We start from the raw sequence: 20674 nt of genomic DNA, 5'->3' as shown, positions 1-20674 counted from the left end.
TGTTAGGCGTTTGTTTTTTTGAAGCACGTCACGTGAGCATAATTCTATAGATCTCTCTATCTCTCTAATCTATCTCTCTATCTTTGTATCTCCCTCCTCCCCTCTCTTTCTTTATATATATATAGAAGTATTCATTGTCGAAGGTTATAAGAAATCCTTGACATTTGTATTGAATGCATTTGCCTTTAACTACACTAAGAATGTTTCTTAAAGCCGTTGAAGCCCTTGGCCAACTAGTTCGTTGTTTCCGGCAATGAGAGGTTCTAGCCCTTGAAACCAACTAGTCACAAGTCTCTTAGGTCTCAGGAACTTTTGTACAAGTGAAGGAAGCACTCAAGAATTGTTCAAAACCTTCCATTTGTTTTCACTTTAAAAAAACAAAAAAGTAATTTGAAGAAATATTATTGTGTACGTTATACGGATGTATGCAAACGCGACATGAAGCCCTTCAAAATCGACACTAGCAGCTGGGAAGAGGTGGCACTGGATAGATCCACATGGAGAGAGAGCATAAAGGAAGGGTCCCGGATTGCAGATGCCATACACAACAGAAGCAGAAAGAAGGGTGAAAATGCAACGGCTCCTGGTGATTATATATGCCCAACCTGCGATCGCAGCTGTGTATCAAAGATTGGCCTGTTTAGTCACACAAGAAGTTGGAAAGGGAAAAGATCGTCTCTCGAGACGTAAAATGCCGCAGACTATATATATCTATAAACAATTGACCTCAATTGAAAACGTGGCATGACTATAACAAGCAGGCACTCGTATGTACTTTACTTTACCAAACAAGTCTGGTCGTACCATACTCCGTCGTCCTGCCAGAGGGTTGGACTATGAAGTAGGTTATCTTCAACTCTAAAGGAACATCCGAAACGTAAAACTTTTTACTTTTTGACAAACAAACATTTTTTACCAAATGCCAAGACCGTTTAAAGCCAGACAGCGCCAGCGGTGTTTAACAATTCAAAGCAACCTCCTGATCCATATTTATGCCCACCACTGGCCCACACTGATGTACAAAACGTAACGAGGAAAGAGTCAAAATAGAGTTTGACAAATTGTAATACTTCAGTTTTTATTAGATGACATTTTTTAAAAAAAAATATGACACATGACCTGAACATGATAAATACTGTAAGAGCCTGACATCATGAGGACACATTGCACATTTGATGAAATAGAATATGAACATTTAGTGAACTATATCAGGAATGAACACATGAACAAAATGTTTCCAGAACAAGCAAGTCATTATTTACACACAAAAGACAAACTCTTATAATACATATAAATAAATAACACAGATTAACATGCCAATAACTTTTACATTTTTATATACATACTTAAAAAAAAAAGTCTTTATGCTTCAAACTTTAAAACTCGGAGTAGGCCTAATACCTAAATATAATTCCAATTGAAGGTATGTTCATATGATTCATTCGAGGCCTTAACAGATTACAATGAAGTTTGCTAATAAATTTGGGATCATTGCACAGCAACAGATTTACAAGGATAAAAACTAAAGACTTTTTTTTGTGAAGATCACCAGCTAGTTTGATGACGTCATTGTGTGATGTGCACATCAGTGTGTTGCTGTAATGGGAACAGTTTATATTTTATATATTAGTGGCATAAAGCAACAAGTAGAAAAACTATTTGGTTAAAAAATAGTCTTTCGTATCAAAAAGTGGGATATAGCTTTAAACTGCGCCATTGGACTGGTTCAGAGACGTAACCATTTCCTTCAGCCATTTTACTATTTGACGATAAAATGGTCACTCATATATATGTAGATCTGTATACCAGAAAAACAAAAAGGATACTTTTTTTGGTCTTCTGATAGTAATACACTTTATACACACTGACAAACGAATCAAATATACAAGCACAGACACATGCATTCCTACACTGACACACATATACACCTACATGCATGTCTAAATGACAAAGGCAACACGTTCTATACACAGTTACAAAAGATCGACTTAAAACAACAATGAAAGCCATTTTTATCAGGATATAAATCATTTAAAAAAAATTGTGTGTAGCTCGTTGTCAGCACAAAGCCCACGGAAATGCCATGAACGCACATACATGGAAGACAATATTAATATCTCTATCACCTTAGGAACATCTGAAGGTATGCGGTCACATTTTGTCATGGTTTAGATCAAGGAGAGCACATGTTAGCATCTGATCTGAATGAAAACATTTTTACAATGACAGTCATTTTGTGAGTGCTATAAAATGACCCGGCCTATAGCGCATGCTTAGAAGTGAGACTCCAAAAATATGTCAACTTTAATTTGGATGAAAATAATGTTACGTTTAGAAAAAAAGATCTAGCAGTAGCCAAATTAGTCGATCTATCGAAAACATTTAACATTGATAAAAAAGAAGCATGCCAAACGTTTTTACGCCGGGTACCTATACTTGTAGTTGATGATTAAAGCAGGAACATTGGAATCAGAACAAGAATAAATACATTCCTACTTCCACCCAAGCTACATCAATAAGACTGTAAAAACATCTACTAATAATATTAATACATCATTTATTAATTTCCAACAACACAAAATGTCAAAAGCTAAAGACAACAGAAAGTCAGATACAGAAGATGAAACATTAGAGTTCAAAGCATGTAACGAGGAGAATTAAGCTAAACATGGTTGACGACGGGTTTCAACTCATGTCCTTCATTCCTCATACTCGCGCTCTCTGGTGAGCAATAGAGAGCCTGCAAGCCGTCCACTTTTGTGTTCTCAAAGGGCGTGTCCAAGCACGACCACTGGCAGTATTTTTTACTGTCCTCCAGCCTGTCCAAGTTATTGTCGTACGCGTAGCTGTCTTCGAAAGAGATTTTTCTGCTGACAGTTCTCTTCTCTGAGTTGGCACGGCTGCTGGTAATTGTATTTGTCGTGCTGATAGGACACGCAAAGTCTGAGGGGTGAGAGCTATGGCTCACAGGGACAGCTTCTGGGGCTGGTGAACAAGGATCGAAGAAAGATGATCTTTGCCTTGAGAAAGTCTCGCAGGATTTATGTCCTTCGTGGGACTTGCCGCAGGAATCGGAGGTCATGCCGTAACTTTGAAGCAGTATTTGATGAGCCACCTCGAAGCTGAGTTCTTCTGGTGTCCCTCTTAGCTTGCTGAGGCTGTCTAGAATATTTATACTGTTTCGATTTGTTACAGATCTGACGTTGTCGAACCTGTCCGACACGTCTGGTGTAGAATTTGTGAAATGCACAGCATTGTTTGACTGGGTGTTTCTGTTGATGACGAGAGGTGGTCTTCGCTTCATTTCATTGTCAGTTGGAGGTAGTCTAAGTAAAGTCCTACCGTTAACCTCACTCAAACAATCTGTTGCCGGCCATTGCTGAGTAGGCGAAGAACCGGTACTATCAAACCCGCTTCTGATTTCTTTTTGTGCATCCCTGGCAGTGTTTGATTTAAAGAATTTAGGTGGTCCCAGAAGCTCGGCTAATAAAGACGATGTCTCTAAATGTTTTAATTTTTTGATTGGAGCAGTGTCCGCCTTTATGCAAGGCCCATCTACCGAGGAGCCCTTTTGTTTGCAATACTCGTTTTCTCTCGGACCAAACGTGTCATTGTAGCTTGGTAATGGTGCAGGCAAGTGATCGTTACTCAAGCCAGTTCTGAAAATATGATCACCAAACGAAAATTTGCCATGGGGACGGATTTCTCGTGAGACATCTTGTAGAGGCAGTTCGTGCGAAAATCTGTCGAACTTGACGAAAGGGCTATCAAGATGTGACGATTCAACTGGCGAGCTACATCCATCAGTAGAAGGGGTCAATGGGCAATATCGTTCTTGGTCTTGCAAGACTTCAGCGGCTTGTCTCGAAAAAGAAGTCATACCAAGGACCCCAACATCACTCTCTGTCGAAGACAGCGACGCACTCTTGTGCCTTTGACTCTCAGCGATGTGTCGAACTCTTTGAGAGAACATCTGAGCTGAATCGAGCTGAGCTACTGAAGGGGAAGCCTCCTGAGAGACAGGAGAATCATATTTGTTGTCACGCTCGAACATATTATACTCTGTTGTCTGCAGAGCCTGGGCTTGCTCCAGATCGCTAGTTAGGAAGTGGGAAGAGCTCCACGGAATTTGCATTTTGTTCATCTCATAAAACGTTGGGTCGTTTTCGTCGTTTTCAAATTGGTGTGGATGTTGGTCGCCTTCTAGGTAGGTAGAGTAGTTCTGATATTGTTGCTGCTCTTGCTGTTGCCAAACGTCAAAGTTGTTGTCGTTTGACCTGATATAGTTGACGCTCGAACTCTGTTCGCTGCTGAGGTTCAAATCAGCGAAGATGCTGTTGTTATTGATGTTATGGCACAGGTGGCTCTGCGTCTCGCTCTCTGGAAAAGGCATCAGTTCACCACTGTGTTGAAGCCCTATCCGAGGACTGAGGCTAGCCAAATCGCGGTGATCGCCATCAAAACACGTGATATCGCTGGACGCATCAATAATTCCAGCACTTGATGATAGACCAGAGTCGCAGACTTGAATGGAAGGATTTTCGGGACTGTAAGTGTGGGCATAAGGACTATAGCCATTTGCGCTGGGTGAATGTGGGCTGAATGAGTGGGTCGACGGATTGTGCGGGCTGTACGATTGCGCGCAAGGGGGTTGTGGGCTGAAAGATGGCAAAGTGTGAGGACTCCTGGTGTGGGGAGAGGCTGATGAATGAGACACACTGTTGGAAAATGCCAAGTTCTGAGTCGCACCCTCGCTGAACTGCATTGGAACATGAGCTACACCGGACAATGTTGCGAACCTTTCTGATTCAATGTCCACAGGGGAGTCCAGCTGAGTTTTCCTAGTAAAGTTTTGTAATGAAGACACCACCACTGAAAAGACAAACAAATAAGGCTTAATTATATAGTCATACATCTTTTCAAACAGTGCGTGCTTTTTCTTTATCTATAAGCTTTGGTCACATAAAAAGCGTATCACAAAACGACGGTAAGACGCTCGGAAAACGCATTTCGTGAGAGATCCAGTCCATTCTGACATGTGCGAAAGATGGGGACTTAGGTGTTTGTCTCAACGAATGAAGAGGCGTATCGCGTGAATCGAAATACTGTTAACCCATAGTTTTCCTTTATTTTGTTCTAACTATGTATTTAGTGAGCTAGACATTTGCCCCCCGAAATTTATGTATCGAGTCTTTAAGCGTAAATCCTGCTACATTTAGTAACACCTGGGGCCTAATTACATTTCTGTCTTCACATTAATTGACTTTTTAAAAATTCGTGATATATTTTTTGTGTAACGGGTCAACAAAAAGATGGAGGGAGGGGAATTAAAATAATCTAAGAGAGTAAAATATTTGCCACGAGAACAAGACAAAAAAAAAACTGGCCGCCCCCACATCCTATATGTAGTTGTATTCCAACGGAACCTAATAAAAGTGACCATTAAAGTTGACTACTAGGAAGACGTAGCCCTAGAGCTCGCAATGTGGAGAAAGTGACTAAGACTACCCTGGACAGTGAAAACATATTGACCTCAACTCTAGAAGAAAAGCGAGACAAAAAAAAAATAGAACTGTTAGGTTCCTCTAACACCAACGTAAGTACCACTTTCGCCTGCGTTGTGTGTGGAAGTGAATGTCTCTTATCTTATATAATACAGACGTTACTTCAAAAAAAGGAAGATGGTTACGTCCTACGCGTAATGTTTTTAGTCATGTATATTAACCAATGACCTAAATTCTGTTAAGTCACTGGTTTTCCTGGCTAACTCAGGCAACCCATTTGTACAAATTTGTCCTAGCATATGGAATGGGGAATGTGCCTTTATCTTTGTGTCTTTCTGAGTATTTTATTAGATTTTGTTTTTCTATTTGAAGATTATGGTTCAGTGTTTTATGTAGCCTATAATTGCTACTTTAGTTTTAAGTCTTCTATCCCGAACAGGGCTCTACAGTCCCGTGAAAATAAAATGCTCATCGAAATGAACCATAAGTCATTCTACGACTGAAAGAGTCTCTGAATGAATGAAAAATAAGTACCTGGTCTCACGTGAAAAACTTGTTTTAATTTAAGGAGGGACTGGTAAGTATAAGGGAATCAATCAATAGAATGACAGTCAGTTGTAGATCTAAGTGTTAATAATGAGAAAGACCATGGGGGGGGGGGGAGTAATAAAAAAAAGCTACTTACAATGGCGTATGTTGTTGACATCCAGAGAGCTGTCTGCCCACTGGTTTACAGATAGCAGGAAGTCTCCCAGTGAAGTGCTAGTCACACGACTTTTGTAGGAGTCAAATAGAGGACGTACAATTTGTTGGAGCTGAGATGCGAGTCAAGGAATCATTTTGGTGTATTGATCAAACATTCCAAACAAAAGCTAAAAACCCATCACATTCATAATTTGTAAATAATTATGGCAACTCTGCATCTTTAGAAACAGGTACACAATAGTGCCAATGAGTATAATGATTAATTGTGTACATTGTAATCACTGTATTAGGGTTGTAGAATACAATTAGGCCTACCACAAAACTCAAGCTGTGATTATTTTGTTGATGATAATACAGAAAAGTTTATTGTCATTGTACAGTGCAATTATTCTACATAATTTCTACCGTATATACATATTCTACATCATGGGCTTAGCCAAGAAGGGAAGGGGGGGTTGGGTTCAACCCCCCCCCCCCCCCCCGAAATGAAATCCCTCCCCGCAGGGGGGGGGTGTCGGAATTTAGTGACTGATTTTTTGCTTGATTTTGTTTATTTTAGGTGAGATTTTAATACTAAACCATCACTTGTCCCAGCACATCCAAGGGGATTTTGGTTTAAAAAACCCCTGACCAGGGGGTTTGCAGTTAAATCCCCCTCTTCTAGAAAACAATACAAAAAAAAATGCAAACGACAATCCCCTAATTACAAGAACACAGCTAAGGAAGATTTTGATTTTAAAACCCCTCCAAAATTTACGATAAACCCCCTATTCAATATCAAAAAAAGCAAATTACAAACTCAAAATTCTATGAGCGTAGCGGGGTTTGAAGCTAAAAAAACCCCTCTTCAATATAAAAAAAAAAAGCAAATTACGCACTCGAAATGCTATGAAAAATCCTGGCTACGCCTATGTTCTACATACATTTCTACCATACATACATATTCTACATTTACAGTTACGATTTGCACTTTTCTATCTTTGTATATAAATTGAAAGGATAAAATAGGAGGTAATTTAAAAAATCGAACGGAAGTAGTAACTAGCAGAAATTAAGACCTAGGTGTACTCAATAGCGGGGGCAAGCATTTTGGGAACAACGAATCTTTTGTGAGAGAATATTTATACACCTATATTTTAATCTTTTGGCCCGGAAAACAATGTTATCTCAATGTCGCTGCCAGGAAGTACTTTACACACTTTCACTATTAATGGTTTCAAATCTATTTCTAACCCAGATTTATTTATTAGGACGTTTTTGAGCTCTTATCAACAGTGACTTTAGAAAATTTGATAGTCAACACAATTCTATCGTTAGTCTTAGTGCGGAAACACTGGCACACATACTTGTTCATTTCCGAAATTTACCACATACAAGTCGTAGCATGTTGTTCAGTATTTCTCAAATTTTTACTAGTGTCACCCTATTAGAGCAAACACGATATAACTTTTGCACCTCCAACCATTCCTAAGCAAGCTAGATCTAGCGTGTGCAGGATTACCAGAGCGTTTTCCTGCATTCTGAGCTTCAGTAATTCATTCTCTTGTCGACTACAATGCACTATTTCTCCTCGAAAGAAGAGTACCGGTCAAACAAAGTTGAATTACATATGGGTGGATTTGGTTTATTCTATAGCGTGAAAGATATTCGAGGCAGTAGAGATATAGATTGAAACGTCTTAAGATGGTCTTAAGATCACCCTCAGGTTCCGATAGAAGCTTGTCACGTGCCTGATTTGTTTATGCAGAAAAAAGTCAAGACAACGAGGGTACATCAGTCAAAAGAAACAAAAACATCGAGAATCATATTGCAGTCGCCTTTAAGAGACAAATATGAAAAAAGAGAAAAGGTTAAAATGTCTATTTAAATTTTTGTTTTTTGTTTTAATGCATTTCTGTTCATCGCCACAGTTTGACAAAAGCTGGTAATCAAACAAACTTCAAGTCGTTGTTTTTTGTCTTTCTAACTTCCATTGGGGGTGTGGTGGCCGAGTGGTAAAGCGCTTAGCTTCCGAATCGAGGAGTCCTTGGTTCGAATCTCAATGAAAACTGAGATTTTTAATGTCTGGATTTTATGGGCGCCCCTGAATCCACCCAACTCTAATAGGTACATGATATTGGTTGGAGAAAGTAAAGCAGTTGGTCGTTGCGCTGTCAAAATGACACCCTCGTCAACCGTCGGCCACAGGAACAGATGGCCTTATCTACCCTATAGATCTCATGGTCTGAAAGGGGCACTCATCCCTTTTATAATTGTGTACATTGGGTTTCTGGTCCACCTCTACTTAATGACAACCTTCGAGATGTGTGGGACAAGTCGTATTTATTGTTGAATGGAAGTCTAATGTCCGCTTATCCGAAAATAGTGAACCAAACTAGTTTTACTTTACACTGTGGAGTTTAGTCTACATACAAGTGAATGTGTCATTATTAACATTATTTAAAAGTCATACTATTTTGCCTTTAGTGAAAACTTTTTTCTTCACCTTCATCACAACATAATCCTTTACACAATCGTCAATTTTATTTGTCTAAGAGACTCTCAAACTTACAAGATCAACTTATTGTAAATATATATAGACTGTATGTTTGTACTATTCTCAAACAATGTCTCCAAAAAAATACAAAGGTATTCTAATTTGTCTTTCTTCACTTCCAAGATTACTTCCCATGACAGCTGGTAAGAATAACAAAGCTACCTCCCTTTCTTAACCCTTATACATGAACTTCAAAAAAAAAAAAAAGGAGCGTCACTATTTTTCTTGTGCGGTATTATACCGCGTTGTTGTGACATGACCAACACGGAAACGATAGGCGCCGCAGCGAATGAATCCCAAACGAGGCACCATTCAAGATAAGTTGATTTATAATCTTTTCTTTTATCAGACCCGCCGTATAACCCCCAGATCCCGACGCCTTTTCCTGACAGCATTGTCCGTTGACAAGACCCTACCATCGAGTAAATGATTTCCATTGAAGAGCTCTTCAAGTGATCACTAATTGGCGGGGGACAATATAAGCTTTTTAAAACTTCGTGACCGCCCGCCAGGTAAGTAATGATTTAGGCACTCACTAAGACTGCCCAGGTGTTTCTTGAAAAAAAAAAAGAATGGCAAAGCTGTTAGGGGCTTTCAAACGAGGACATACCAGAAGACCAAATGACATAATCCTCAGAAATAAATGATATAACAGGGTATAGTCGTACATTCATCAAGATAGCTTGACCCGTGCCATTTTTTCCCAGTATAATCTTTTAGTTCTTTGTCCAGTCCGAAATAAAAAAATTTTGCTAGCTACCGCCTAAACAAACATAGAGTAGTCGATTCCAACGTGGGTATACCGTGACCCCAGTTTGAACCTCTTTCAACGTCTCTAAATACGATGATAGAAATAGTACACTGCACAAAGGATACTGTCCAAGCTGCCCAACCGTTGTGAGACTGTTCTTCTACGTACTCGTCAAAACGGTCATCCATTGTTTTGGTCATCTCGTGAATGTTTGGAATCATATTTTGATAATTGCTGAAACAAAAAATTAAATTATAATAAATAAACGTAACTATGCACGCAGCAGTAACCGTTTATATCACATCAAAATAAATAAATAAATAATTTTGTAAAACCCTTACTCTAGGCACATGATCAGTACCAATATATTCTATGGAGTAGCTAGGACTAATAAAAACAAATACTATTGAACAAATAGAAGGTACGGTTAGAGAATATATTTCAGAAACTTACTGAATTTCTTTTTGAATAGCCTCTTTCTCTGATTGAATGGACTGCATAGTGCTTGTAATTTCTTCCATTTCCCGCTTCAGCACCTTGCAGTGGTCAACAGCTGTGGATATTGCAAGCGTGTTAGTTGTTTTTTTTTGTGTTTTTGTTTTTAGATCATTAGAACTATTTTTTTTTAAGACTGTCTTAAAGCTTGTGTATCTTCTATCAAGATACGTACCAAACTTTTTCTTTCTCATTCTTGCTGTCTGTCTGTCTGTCTACAAATTTTCGATTCCTTTACGTTCTCTTCATCTCTCTTTTGCAATATTTCTCCTTGTTTGTCACGATTCATCACTTTTTTTTTCATCACTTTTTGTCCCCCCCCCTCTCTCTCTCTCTCTGTCACAGTTTATCACCACTCTTCCATTAGTCACTCTTCCTTTAGTCACTCTTCCTTTAGTCACTCTTCCTTTAGTCACTCTTCCTTTAGTCACTCTTCCTTTTGTCACTCTTTTAGTAAATCTTTATTTTGTCACTCTTCATCACAGATATTTTATTCTTCACACCTTTTTTTTTCGCTTCCTCAATCGTTAAGTCTTTTTTGTGTTCATTGATCACATTTTCCCATCTTTCTCTCTCTCCCCTGGCTTCTCATTTATCTAACACACTTTCTCTCTCTCCTTGGCTTCTCATTTTCTAACACACTTTCTCTCACTCCCCTGGCTTCTCATTATCTAACACACTTTCTCTCACTCCCCTGGCTTCTCATTATCTAACACACTTTCTCTCACTCCCCTGACTTCTCATTATCTAACACACTTTCTCTCACTCCCCTGACTTCTCATTATCTAGCACACTTTCTCTCACTCCCCTGACTTCTCATTATCTAACACACTTTCTCTCACTCCCCCTGACTTCTCATTATCTAACACACTTTCTCTCACTCCCCTGACTTCTCATTATCTAACACACTTTCTCTCACTCCCCCTGACTTCTCATTATCTAAAACACTTTCTCTCACTCCCCCTGACTTCTCATTATCTAACACACTTTCTCTCACTCCCCCTGACTTCTCATTATCTAACACACTTTCTCTTACTCATTCTATGTTCTTGTTTTTTTCTTTCTCCTATAGATTTTCCCTATTTTTCATAATTGTCAGTTCTTCCAGTTTGATATCATTGCTAGAGCCCCCCCCCCCTCAACTATAATGGCTTTTATTCCTGCTACAAAATACTACTTCCTCCTCCCACTCCTCCAGGTAAGAATAGGACGAAATGTGTTTTAGGAGATTAACTTATATAGCTGTCTATATCCTGCTCTGATACAATACGTAGACCTAAATACAAACACGCACACGCGCGCGCACACACACACAAAGCACAGATAAACTATACACAATACCGACCTTTAAACAAAATGTCTGCTTTACTGTCTCTTCCCGATGCATGTTCATACTTGGGCACCATACTTTTCAAAGTCCGGAAGCCATTCTACACGGACACAGAATGAAACAAACAAGGATTGAAATTACAATACATTTTTGTTTCTATTATTTTGTTTTCCTAGGCTTTTTAGTCCCTCCCTTCCCCTCTCCAAGTGCACGCTTTAACAGGTTTTAAAATTCAATTCACTGATCTCTAAGTAGAAGGACACACACACACACATATTTTAGTTACTAAGGTAGTAGGCCTGCAAGTACTCTGGGTTCATACAATAATGTAAAGAGAAAGCCAGTAACAATAAAAACTACTTTAAACTTCACTTCCTACTTGTTGTGCCAATATAATAGTTACAAAACTAAACGTATTTTATTTCTCAGTGAAAATAAACAGAGAAACATCCAATGGAGAGTATGGGGATCAAACCCACGACATTCGCGTTATTAGTGTGACGCTCTATCAACTTTGCTAACCAGAGTGAGTTTCACTATAAACTAAACAATATCAAGGAGGTTAAACTTCTGCATTGCCAACTAAATCAAAGTTACAAACCGAAGAGCTTTAAAAACTTGATTCTGCAGTAGGCCTACCAGTTTATATAATACACTTACAAGTCGCTCTCAAGAAACATTGCTTATTAACATCATAAGCTATTTTTAGATCTCCGCAATGTTTGCAAATTTCCAAAACTACTAGATCTATGGGCGAAATTTTCGCTTCATATAAATAACTCGATTTTATTTATCTTTATAGCCAACGTTACCAATATCTCTATAGACTTTTACCATCAATTGACATTTCCATCTATAAAGAAAGTGAAAGCCAATAGTAGAAAAATACTCCCCCCCCACCCCCCGGGACCTGTAAATTTCGTTGATTAATTTCAGTAATGAAGATTGTCACGTTCTTATTCAGATCGCCTGCAGGGCGCCAGGGGATGGATGCGAGACTTAAACATGAGACTCTCGTGACGAAACGCATACTACACGACCAGGCAAAGTCGTAAACTTAACAGGACAATATTCGAACTAAACACTGACACAAAGCAGATGTACAGAAATACAATCCATTAAATGATACACCCAACATGACCAGATATAAACCCAACAAGACCAGATATAAATCCAACATGACCAGACCTAAAGCAAAAGGACACTGATATGTGGCCAGCTAGTCTACATCGAATTGAGGGCAAAGTACTTCTGTTGACTTTCGAACTATACAGTTCAGCACGACAATCTATACACTAAATAATTGAACTATATGCATCCAAATGTCTACTGTACATTTTCTATTGCCTCCTTAACGTCAAGTAATTGACGCCCTCGAGGTGATACATACATTGATAGTTTACCAGAGGCGAACTGACATTTTGGGTATTTCGGGCCGATTGGCCAAAGGTGTCTCCACAGCATGGGCCTCTTTGATTGGTACATTTTTCTTCAGAGTATTATAGCCTATTAAGAGCTAGGGTGAGAGCTTATACACTCCAAGGGATCATCAAACAACACAAGGTCTCAATTTCTTACTAACTCAGATTTCTCGTAAAAATGGTCACAACATATCAGCGCTAGTTCTATAGAACAGGAAGCGTTTAAAATAAAGTTTTCAATGCTCCTACAGAGTTGAAGATAATCTACATCCTAGCCCATCCTCCCGCAGGACGACGGAGGATGGCAGCGAACAGTGCATGAACCCGGAACTTTCGAGACGACCTAACGACAGTCCAGCGCGCAAGACCAGGCAGCCTTCCAACTTATAGTCTACTAAATGTGGAGATGTGTATACTTAATAAGGATATGCACAGAAATGTCGGTTTTAATCTAATTCTACTGGGCTAAAACAAAAAAAAGCGGATACAAATTACTACATGGTCTTATATATGTGTATCAGTAGTTCCGAATTCTGTGCACCAGATTCAACTAGGCTGTTGCTATTTATGGTTTTGGCTCCATGTTAGGAAAATCTCTAATTAAATGATGTCAGCAATATGAAGAATATTTTTAATTAGAGACAACTGGGAACTAAATACAGCAAATAATGGACCGTCCTGACCAAGACACTAATCAAGGACCCCCTCCCCCCTTCCCATCGACTCGAGCCTCCTAATAACTTAAATGTTTGTTTTTTTAAACTCTCATGTTTGTATGTTTTACATGTCTCGGATGTTCCCTCAGAATTGACGATTAGTACATCTTAGCCAAAACCTCTTACAGGACAGCCGGGGGGGGGGGGGTAGCGCCTTGCAGGCTTTGAACCCAGGATAATAGAGACGACATTCAGTGCGCATGCCACACATTTAGTTTAGGATAATGGTTTGGAAATGGACTGTTTGATATTGCCAGGACCGAGTAGTTTTCCCCTGTCTTTAACACAAGGTAGCGTCCAATTGATACACTTCCTCGATGTTGTGAACTTATCACCCCCATCTACCCTCTCCTCATTCTTTGGGGGGGGGGGAGGAATCAAAAAGTATAACAATAAATAAAAGAAAAAAAAAACTGCTGATGCGCCAGTCTAAAGACGACACGCGCTAACTCCGCCCACTGACCTGGATCTTCCCTCTCCTCCGGTGCTCAGCATTGATGTGTGATTCCCTCTTGTGGCGGGGGATGGGGTTCCTCGGACGCCCACATTTTCGTTTGGCCTTGACCGGCTCGCTCGTGCCGTCATCATCTTTCCTGGAAGCGGCCCCAAATACTGATGGAGGTATCGGCCCCTGAAAGAGGAAAAGAAAACATTAAATAAGTAGAAACAAGTGGATTAACCAAAAGAAATGCATTCAAAGAATGTCTCTGTGGATTGGACAGAAAATAGTTTTCCGAGAAATTCAGACAGGCGTGAAATTTCCGAAAAAAAAAAGAGGAGGGGGAGATTGGGGTAAATATAAATTGGGAGGAAGATTCCTGAATGCTTTGACATTTCAAGAACCACTAACACAGGTGAGATCCTACACAGACAGGTGTACACAATCTAATATTTAAAAAAAAAAAAGGAATGACATTCCAAGTGTTGAACTTAACTAAAAAAATGTTTTCAATAATATTTTTAATGTGTGCCGTCACGTTTCGAAGAGAACTCTTCGTTAATGAAGCTCGCCATTTTATGGAAATGTGTAAGCCCCCTACGGGTTTATATTTTGTTTATTGCATGGTTATTTATTGCATCATACAGTAGTCCTTAATCTTCGAAGACTCAAAGAAAAGTCTTTTTGTAGGCTACACATAAAGTGAACTAAATATATCTTTTTAAAGAGTTTTGTCAAATCAATCAAGCAATAATCATCTATCTATCTATCTATCTATCTATCTATCTATCTATCTATCTATCTATCTATCTATCTATCTATCTATCTATCTATCTATCTATCTATCTATCTATCTATCTATCTGTCTGTCTGTCTCTCTGTCTGTCTATCTATCTATCTATCTATCTATCTATCTATCTATCTATCTATCTATCTATCTATCTATCTATCTATCTATCTATCTATCTATCTATCTATCTATCTATCTATCTATCTATCTATCTATCTATATATCTATCTGTCTGTCTCTCTGTCTATCTATCTATCTATCTATCTATCTATCTATCTATCTATCTATCTATCTATCTATCTATCTATCTATCTATCTATCTATCTATCTATCTATCTATATATATATCTATCTGTCTGTCTGTCTGTCTGTCTATCTATCTATCTATCTATCTATCTATCTATCTATCTATCTATCTATCTATCTATCTATCTATCTATCTATCTATCTATCTATCTATCTATCTATCTATCTATCTATCTATCTATCTATCTATCTATCTATCTATCTATCTATATCTCTCTCACGTACACCTATACTCCTTCTATTAACTTTGTGTGAATTTAAAGTGTAAATAAAAATAAGGAGACAGTTACGGAAGTGGGGGGGGGGCGTGGTGGCAAAGTGGTAAAGTACTTGGCTTCCGAACCAAGGGTTCGAATATCCATAAAGACTGGGATTTGAAATTTCGGATATTTTTTAGGACGCCTCTGAGTCCACCTAACACTAATGTTATCTGACATTAGATGGGAAAAGTAAAGTCGTTGTGTCTGGCCCTAGAAACAGATGACCATTACATCATTTGCCCTATAGATTGTAAGGTCTGAAAGGGGAAGTTTATTTTTTTTTATCTTTACTTTTTTAAAGAGTCATAGAGACAGGCAAGACAGAGACACTGCCAGTGTTAGAGACACACCTCATTAAAGAGAGAAAGAGAGAGGGAGAGAGTGAGATAGAAAGAGAGAAAGAGAGAGAAAGAAAGGCAAAAAGAGAAAGCTTCACAATGAACAAAATGCAAGTTAAGCAAATAACAACATCGCCTTTTAAATTAATTTTAACCCCCTCCCTCCCCTACACACACATGAATAAACAAATATGTTATATAACAAGCGGGCTATAACACACTTAAGATAACATTTTTTCCCCAAACCATTCAATCATACGAGACTAGTGCGCAAGACAGACTACTTCTAAAGATAACTTGCAATGGTTTCAAGTTGAAACGAACTTATGTTACGAAGATAACAAAACGAGAAATTGAACAGGGGCATTCAGCACAATAGATGCAACACATACAGCACACAACTAAAACACGTCTGTCTGTTTGTCAGTCTGGGTGGAATCTTTTATTAGTTATTTCTCCACTTTCCGTTCACGGATCAAGTTCAAACTTTGCATAATTAAGCATTGTCGATGACGACACACGAATCAATAAAAAAAATTTGACCAACTAGTAAATCAATTAGTCGTAATTAATATTTTTGTTTTATTATAAAAGGGGAGATTAAACTTGCAACATTAAAAGACAAGGCAGCTATCGGTTTTCCTCCTTCCTTTAATATTAACTTAGGTTTACAATTCATGACTTTCTTTGTTTCCTTTATGTACCAAACGTGCCTTCATAAGTGAAGATCATTATGCCATAGCCCAAATCTTTTGCAAGACGTCAGGGGCGACGCCAAGACATCATGGGGGAGGCCAAGACGTCAGAGGATGAACAAGACGTCCGGAAGGGATGGTCAAGACTTCACTGGTTATTTTTCTTGTTCACGTTTTTTAAACTATTTGTGTTATAACTTAGTTTACGTTGAAAATCTGTAGATAGATAACTTTTGGTGTATACAGAATAAAAGAAGTGTTGATAGTTGTTTGTTTTTTTTGTAAGTTATAAGAGAATTTTTTTTTGTTGCACCTTTTAGCCCCACAGATTATCAGGTTCTAAGCTCTTCCATTTATAACTCTTTTTTTAAAATTTAGTTGGCAACATCGAGGCTCAACTGAGCGTCCTTGACATTGTTTAGTTTAGCGTCCTTGACATTGTTTAATTTAGCGTCCTTGACATTGTTTAGTTTAGCGCCCTTAACACTGTTGAGTTGATCCTGAAAATCTCCAATAAAAATAAAACGAAAAATAAATGTTGAAATAAAAAAAAATCAACCCTAGCATGAACTGTTGCAAAACAGTTGTAGACATTTTTTTAAAAAAACCTATGTTACCTTTTGCACTTTCTTCGATCTGTGTGTGTGTGTGAATGTGTGTGTTGGATTGTTTTTGTCTGTGTGTTAGAATAAGTTACATTCTATTTTTGTATAATTACATCAACTTTTAGTATCAAACTTTATAACGAACATGACCCAGTGACTTGCGCTGGAATTTTGATTTTCGTGAGGAGGATTCGCGCAACACGTCGACCTCACTCTCTCGCCCTAAAACCCATTCTTTTCCGGAAGCAAGTATTGGTCAAGACGTCCGTAGACGAGTTTGGGTGCAGTGGATGACCAGAGACTTTCTGGTCACAGGGCTAAAGACATTTTTTTTTCATTACTGTTTTAGTCCGAAGAAGTTTAAACTAGACATGAAACAAAACAAATTGTCACCACCCATAGAATCCTTGACATTGTATACGTTCAGAGGGAATGAAGAAGTTGTTAGACCTGGCACTGGGCCATTTCCACCATCCTTTTTTTTTTCATTCCCAATATAGCATTAAGCCACGAAACGCCGCAGCTTGGAGATACTCCAAATTATATATACATTATGTGTTTTTTTATGTACGTGAAGGTGTGTGTGTGTGTGTGTGCGCGCATGCAAAGGTAAACAAACAGAGAAAATTCCCCTCACCCTAACCCCTCCCAGAAAAAAATCCTGGTTACACCCATGTTATATATATATATATATAATGTATTAATAAAAGCATTCATCTCTTAGTGCACTCTGCATACGTAGAGTACAATGAATTTTTTCCCTTTAAATCATCTTAATTCTTGCAGTGTCCTAAAATGAGTATTAGTTTATTTGAATAATAATACACATTTCTAAGTGGACACCGTTAAGGGGAGACTACAATGATTTTAGTTCTCTTTAACGAAACTCGACCCTGGCAGTGCCAGAGAATGAAAAATAGTTCATTTCTACAATAATAATAATAATAATAATAATAAGCCCTCAACATTCCCAGGAAGAGTCTCATTGCCTGTCAGAGGGCGGTACTTCTGCAGACCTGCCACATCACCAGAAAATTTCTCGGTGGAAACGGATAAAGGGACTACGATGAATTTTGTTTCCCGATAATATAACTCGACCCTGGCAGCGCCAGAGAATGAATACTCGTTCTTTTATAATAATAACAATAATAATCATAAAAGTAGTAACAAAAATATTGACAATGTGAAATGTTGTTCGACGGAAATAAATTAGGTCAAACTATTTGTTTAAGTAGATAAGGGTACATATGTTGGAGAGTAAAAAACATATAGTATTCATCTTTGAACCGAAATTGGGGATTATAGGTCATAACATTAAAACTATTTGCAAAGTTTGCGGAAAAACTGGAATAATAAACAATTGCGAAAGTGTTTTGTATAAGTCTGAGCAAGACAGATCTAGATAAAGGTTTACGTAAGACAGGTAGAAACTGCCTATAAGTTTTAACGGGCCAGGTAGATATGACTCTAAAATATACTATCAGTGTTGACTTACCGTCATAACTGTGTTTGGCATCGTTCTAGTTACTACTCATAACTTTAGGACAGCGATGGGTTCTCTCCGCGGTTTCCGTATCAAAGTAAATACAGTCCAAGACTCCGACGACAGTTGGCACATACCCCCCAAACAAACCTAACGCTAAAACCTTGATTCTATCCAATACACAACTTTATAACCTATATGATACGAATTGAAAAACGCTAGGCAGTATAGGGGGGTAGATAGGGAAGAGAGCGCCCCCTCCCTCTTTCTGATTATCTCTTTTTTTTTCTTTCAGGGTAATATAGATATAGGTAGATATGCATGGAAGCCCCACCCCCCTCCATTCTTTCTACCCGCCACCCGTCAACGCTCACAAGAGACCACAAGTCTCCCCCCACTAGATATATATGTAAAGTTACCTATATACGGCTGGAATCAAACGACGGGGGGGGGGCAAAGATAGAAAAACAGGGGCTGGCATGAGGTGGGAAAGGGGGGGGGCTAGAACTAAGGAGGAGGGGCTTAAATCTATACGGTATAGGTGTAATATAGCCCGTGTCACAGAGCAGAGGTAGGTATATAGATACGACATTATGACTTTCATTCACCTTTGACCTCCAGGCCACTTATTGTCGTATTAGTTTGCCCCCCCCCCCTCCTCCTCTCTCTGTATCGCTCCTAGCAGCCGCGCAGCTGTAAGCGTTTGCTGTTTGTCGAAGGAGACGCGCATTAAAAAAATCAACGAAGCGTAACTGTTGCCCTCGAGGCCGTAGCGACTGACCATTCAATTCTAAATTAAGGCCCTTTCTTCCAGTTGGTCGGACAGACACTTTCAAGGGGAGAAACCGTGTCTATAGTCATGAACCCACGAATCAATTTGTTTTTGTAGTCAACAATATTGACAATGATAACAACAAACGTCCCTGTCGTCTCTATAATTAATATTACAAGTTAGCTAATTAGGCAGCACTCATTTGTAACATTTACTTAAAGCGTGTTTTATTTGACGGTATTGTAACGAATATTTAGCTTGCTCTGTAAACACACCCCTACCCACCTCACATTAATGTAATAAAGCTCATTTCTCTTTCTTTGATAACCAACGCTCAAAGCCTCAAGGTGTCCTTCTCCCTTGTTTTAATTTTTACAAAGCTATTATCAACTCACTCTGTCCGTCTGTCAGTCTGTCTGTCTAGTAACAAATTTTTACACGTTATTTCTCCCACACCCATTTTCTGATCAACTTGAAACTTTAAACAATTATTTATTGTACCTAACAAAACAAGAATCATTTTTTTTTGTAAAAAGTAACAACTTAATCATTTAATTATTGATAATTACTTATTTTGTTTAACGTTGAATAAGGGAAATAACTTCTATATTATTGAGAGATAGTTGTAAGTTCTTTTCCAAGGATAAGCTTAGTTAAAAAAAAAAGGATTTAAAAAAAAATACTTTGCTTGTTTTATGGTTTCAGGTCCTAGTGATAGTTTGCCTAACTTGCCTAATCTCTGTGTAATTTGTGGCACGAATGTGCTTGTCCGTCCTTCTGATGGGTCAAATAGTTTAGACTAAAATGGGATGGGGGGTATGTGGAGTGACCAGCCACTGTGGGAGAGGTAAAAGTCACAAAAGAGAGGGGGTGGGGGAGTGAAAAAAGAAATATAAGAATTTTGTTTTAAAACGGGGGAAAAATCAAATGACTATTGAGAAGATACAAGAAAACAAAAAAAAAACGCCGCTGATCATTCTTTAGCGTTATTGCTTTGAACTACGAAAATGTTCGCTTGTTAGAGACATTTCAGCACTATCGCTCAGACGAATGATACAAGATTAGGTACACAGTACAGGGTCGTAGGTAGGACTTGTCATTGGTGGGGGGCGTTTTTATTTTTTAAAAAAGGAGGTCATATCCAAAGTGATTAGGTCACAGTTTAACTTTTGTATACAATTACAACGAGCTAATTAGCCATTTAGTGGACACAATGGATGGCTATTACACGATTGGTGTTCTGGCTATTACATGGTTGGTGTTTTAAGTCTTAGACTCTTAACTTTGCTTTCTCTTCCTTTGACTAAGATGTAGGCTACTTAAAGTACTTTTAAAAAAAAAAACATATCTTGGCCTACATGGCCGCGGAGCATGGAAGTGGTAAAGGTGATCTAGAGTTTGAATCCTTGGATTTGTTGTTGAAGCGTACGTTCACCTAGACCTAGACGAAAGAGCATCTGAATATTTGATGGGACAAGCGGCTGGTTGTAGTGCTGACTCCATAAAACCCTCATGATCCGTTGCCCCA

General features: G+C 38.5%; 1 protein-coding gene across 7 annotated transcripts in view; it reads right to left on the bottom strand.

Moving 5' to 3' along the window:
- Window positions 1-1059: 1059 nt before the first annotated feature.
- LOC106073420 (uncharacterized) overlaps window positions 1060-20674 on the bottom strand; it is a 94740-nt gene continuing 75125 nt past the window's right edge. For 6 of the 7 annotated variants that reach the window (XM_013233961.2, XM_056031855.1, XM_056031852.1 and 3 more), the window contains exons 3-8: window positions 13922-14089; window positions 11337-11421; window positions 9950-10049; window positions 9622-9730; window positions 6190-6319; window positions 1060-4872 (exon numbers count right to left, since the gene is read on the bottom strand). In XM_013233961.2, coding sequence (XP_013089415.2) covers window positions 2663-4872; window positions 6190-6319; window positions 9622-9730; window positions 9950-10049; window positions 11337-11421; window positions 13922-14089 — 2802 coding nt within the window. In that variant the 3' untranslated portion in view covers window positions 1060-2662. Of the gene's footprint in view, window positions 4873-6189; window positions 6320-9621; window positions 9731-9949; window positions 10050-11336; window positions 11422-13921; window positions 14090-18386; window positions 18644-20674 lie in introns of those variants that run through there. The other variant, XM_013233960.2, reaches the window with a different exon arrangement.

This window comes from Biomphalaria glabrata, chromosome 6 (assembly GCF_947242115.1).
Source record: "Biomphalaria glabrata chromosome 6, xgBioGlab47.1, whole genome shotgun sequence".
Taxonomy (NCBI): domain Eukaryota; kingdom Metazoa; phylum Mollusca; class Gastropoda; family Planorbidae; genus Biomphalaria; species Biomphalaria glabrata.
The sequence above is the reverse complement of the archived record's forward strand: the minus strand, read 5'-3'. Positions and strand labels throughout refer to the sequence as shown.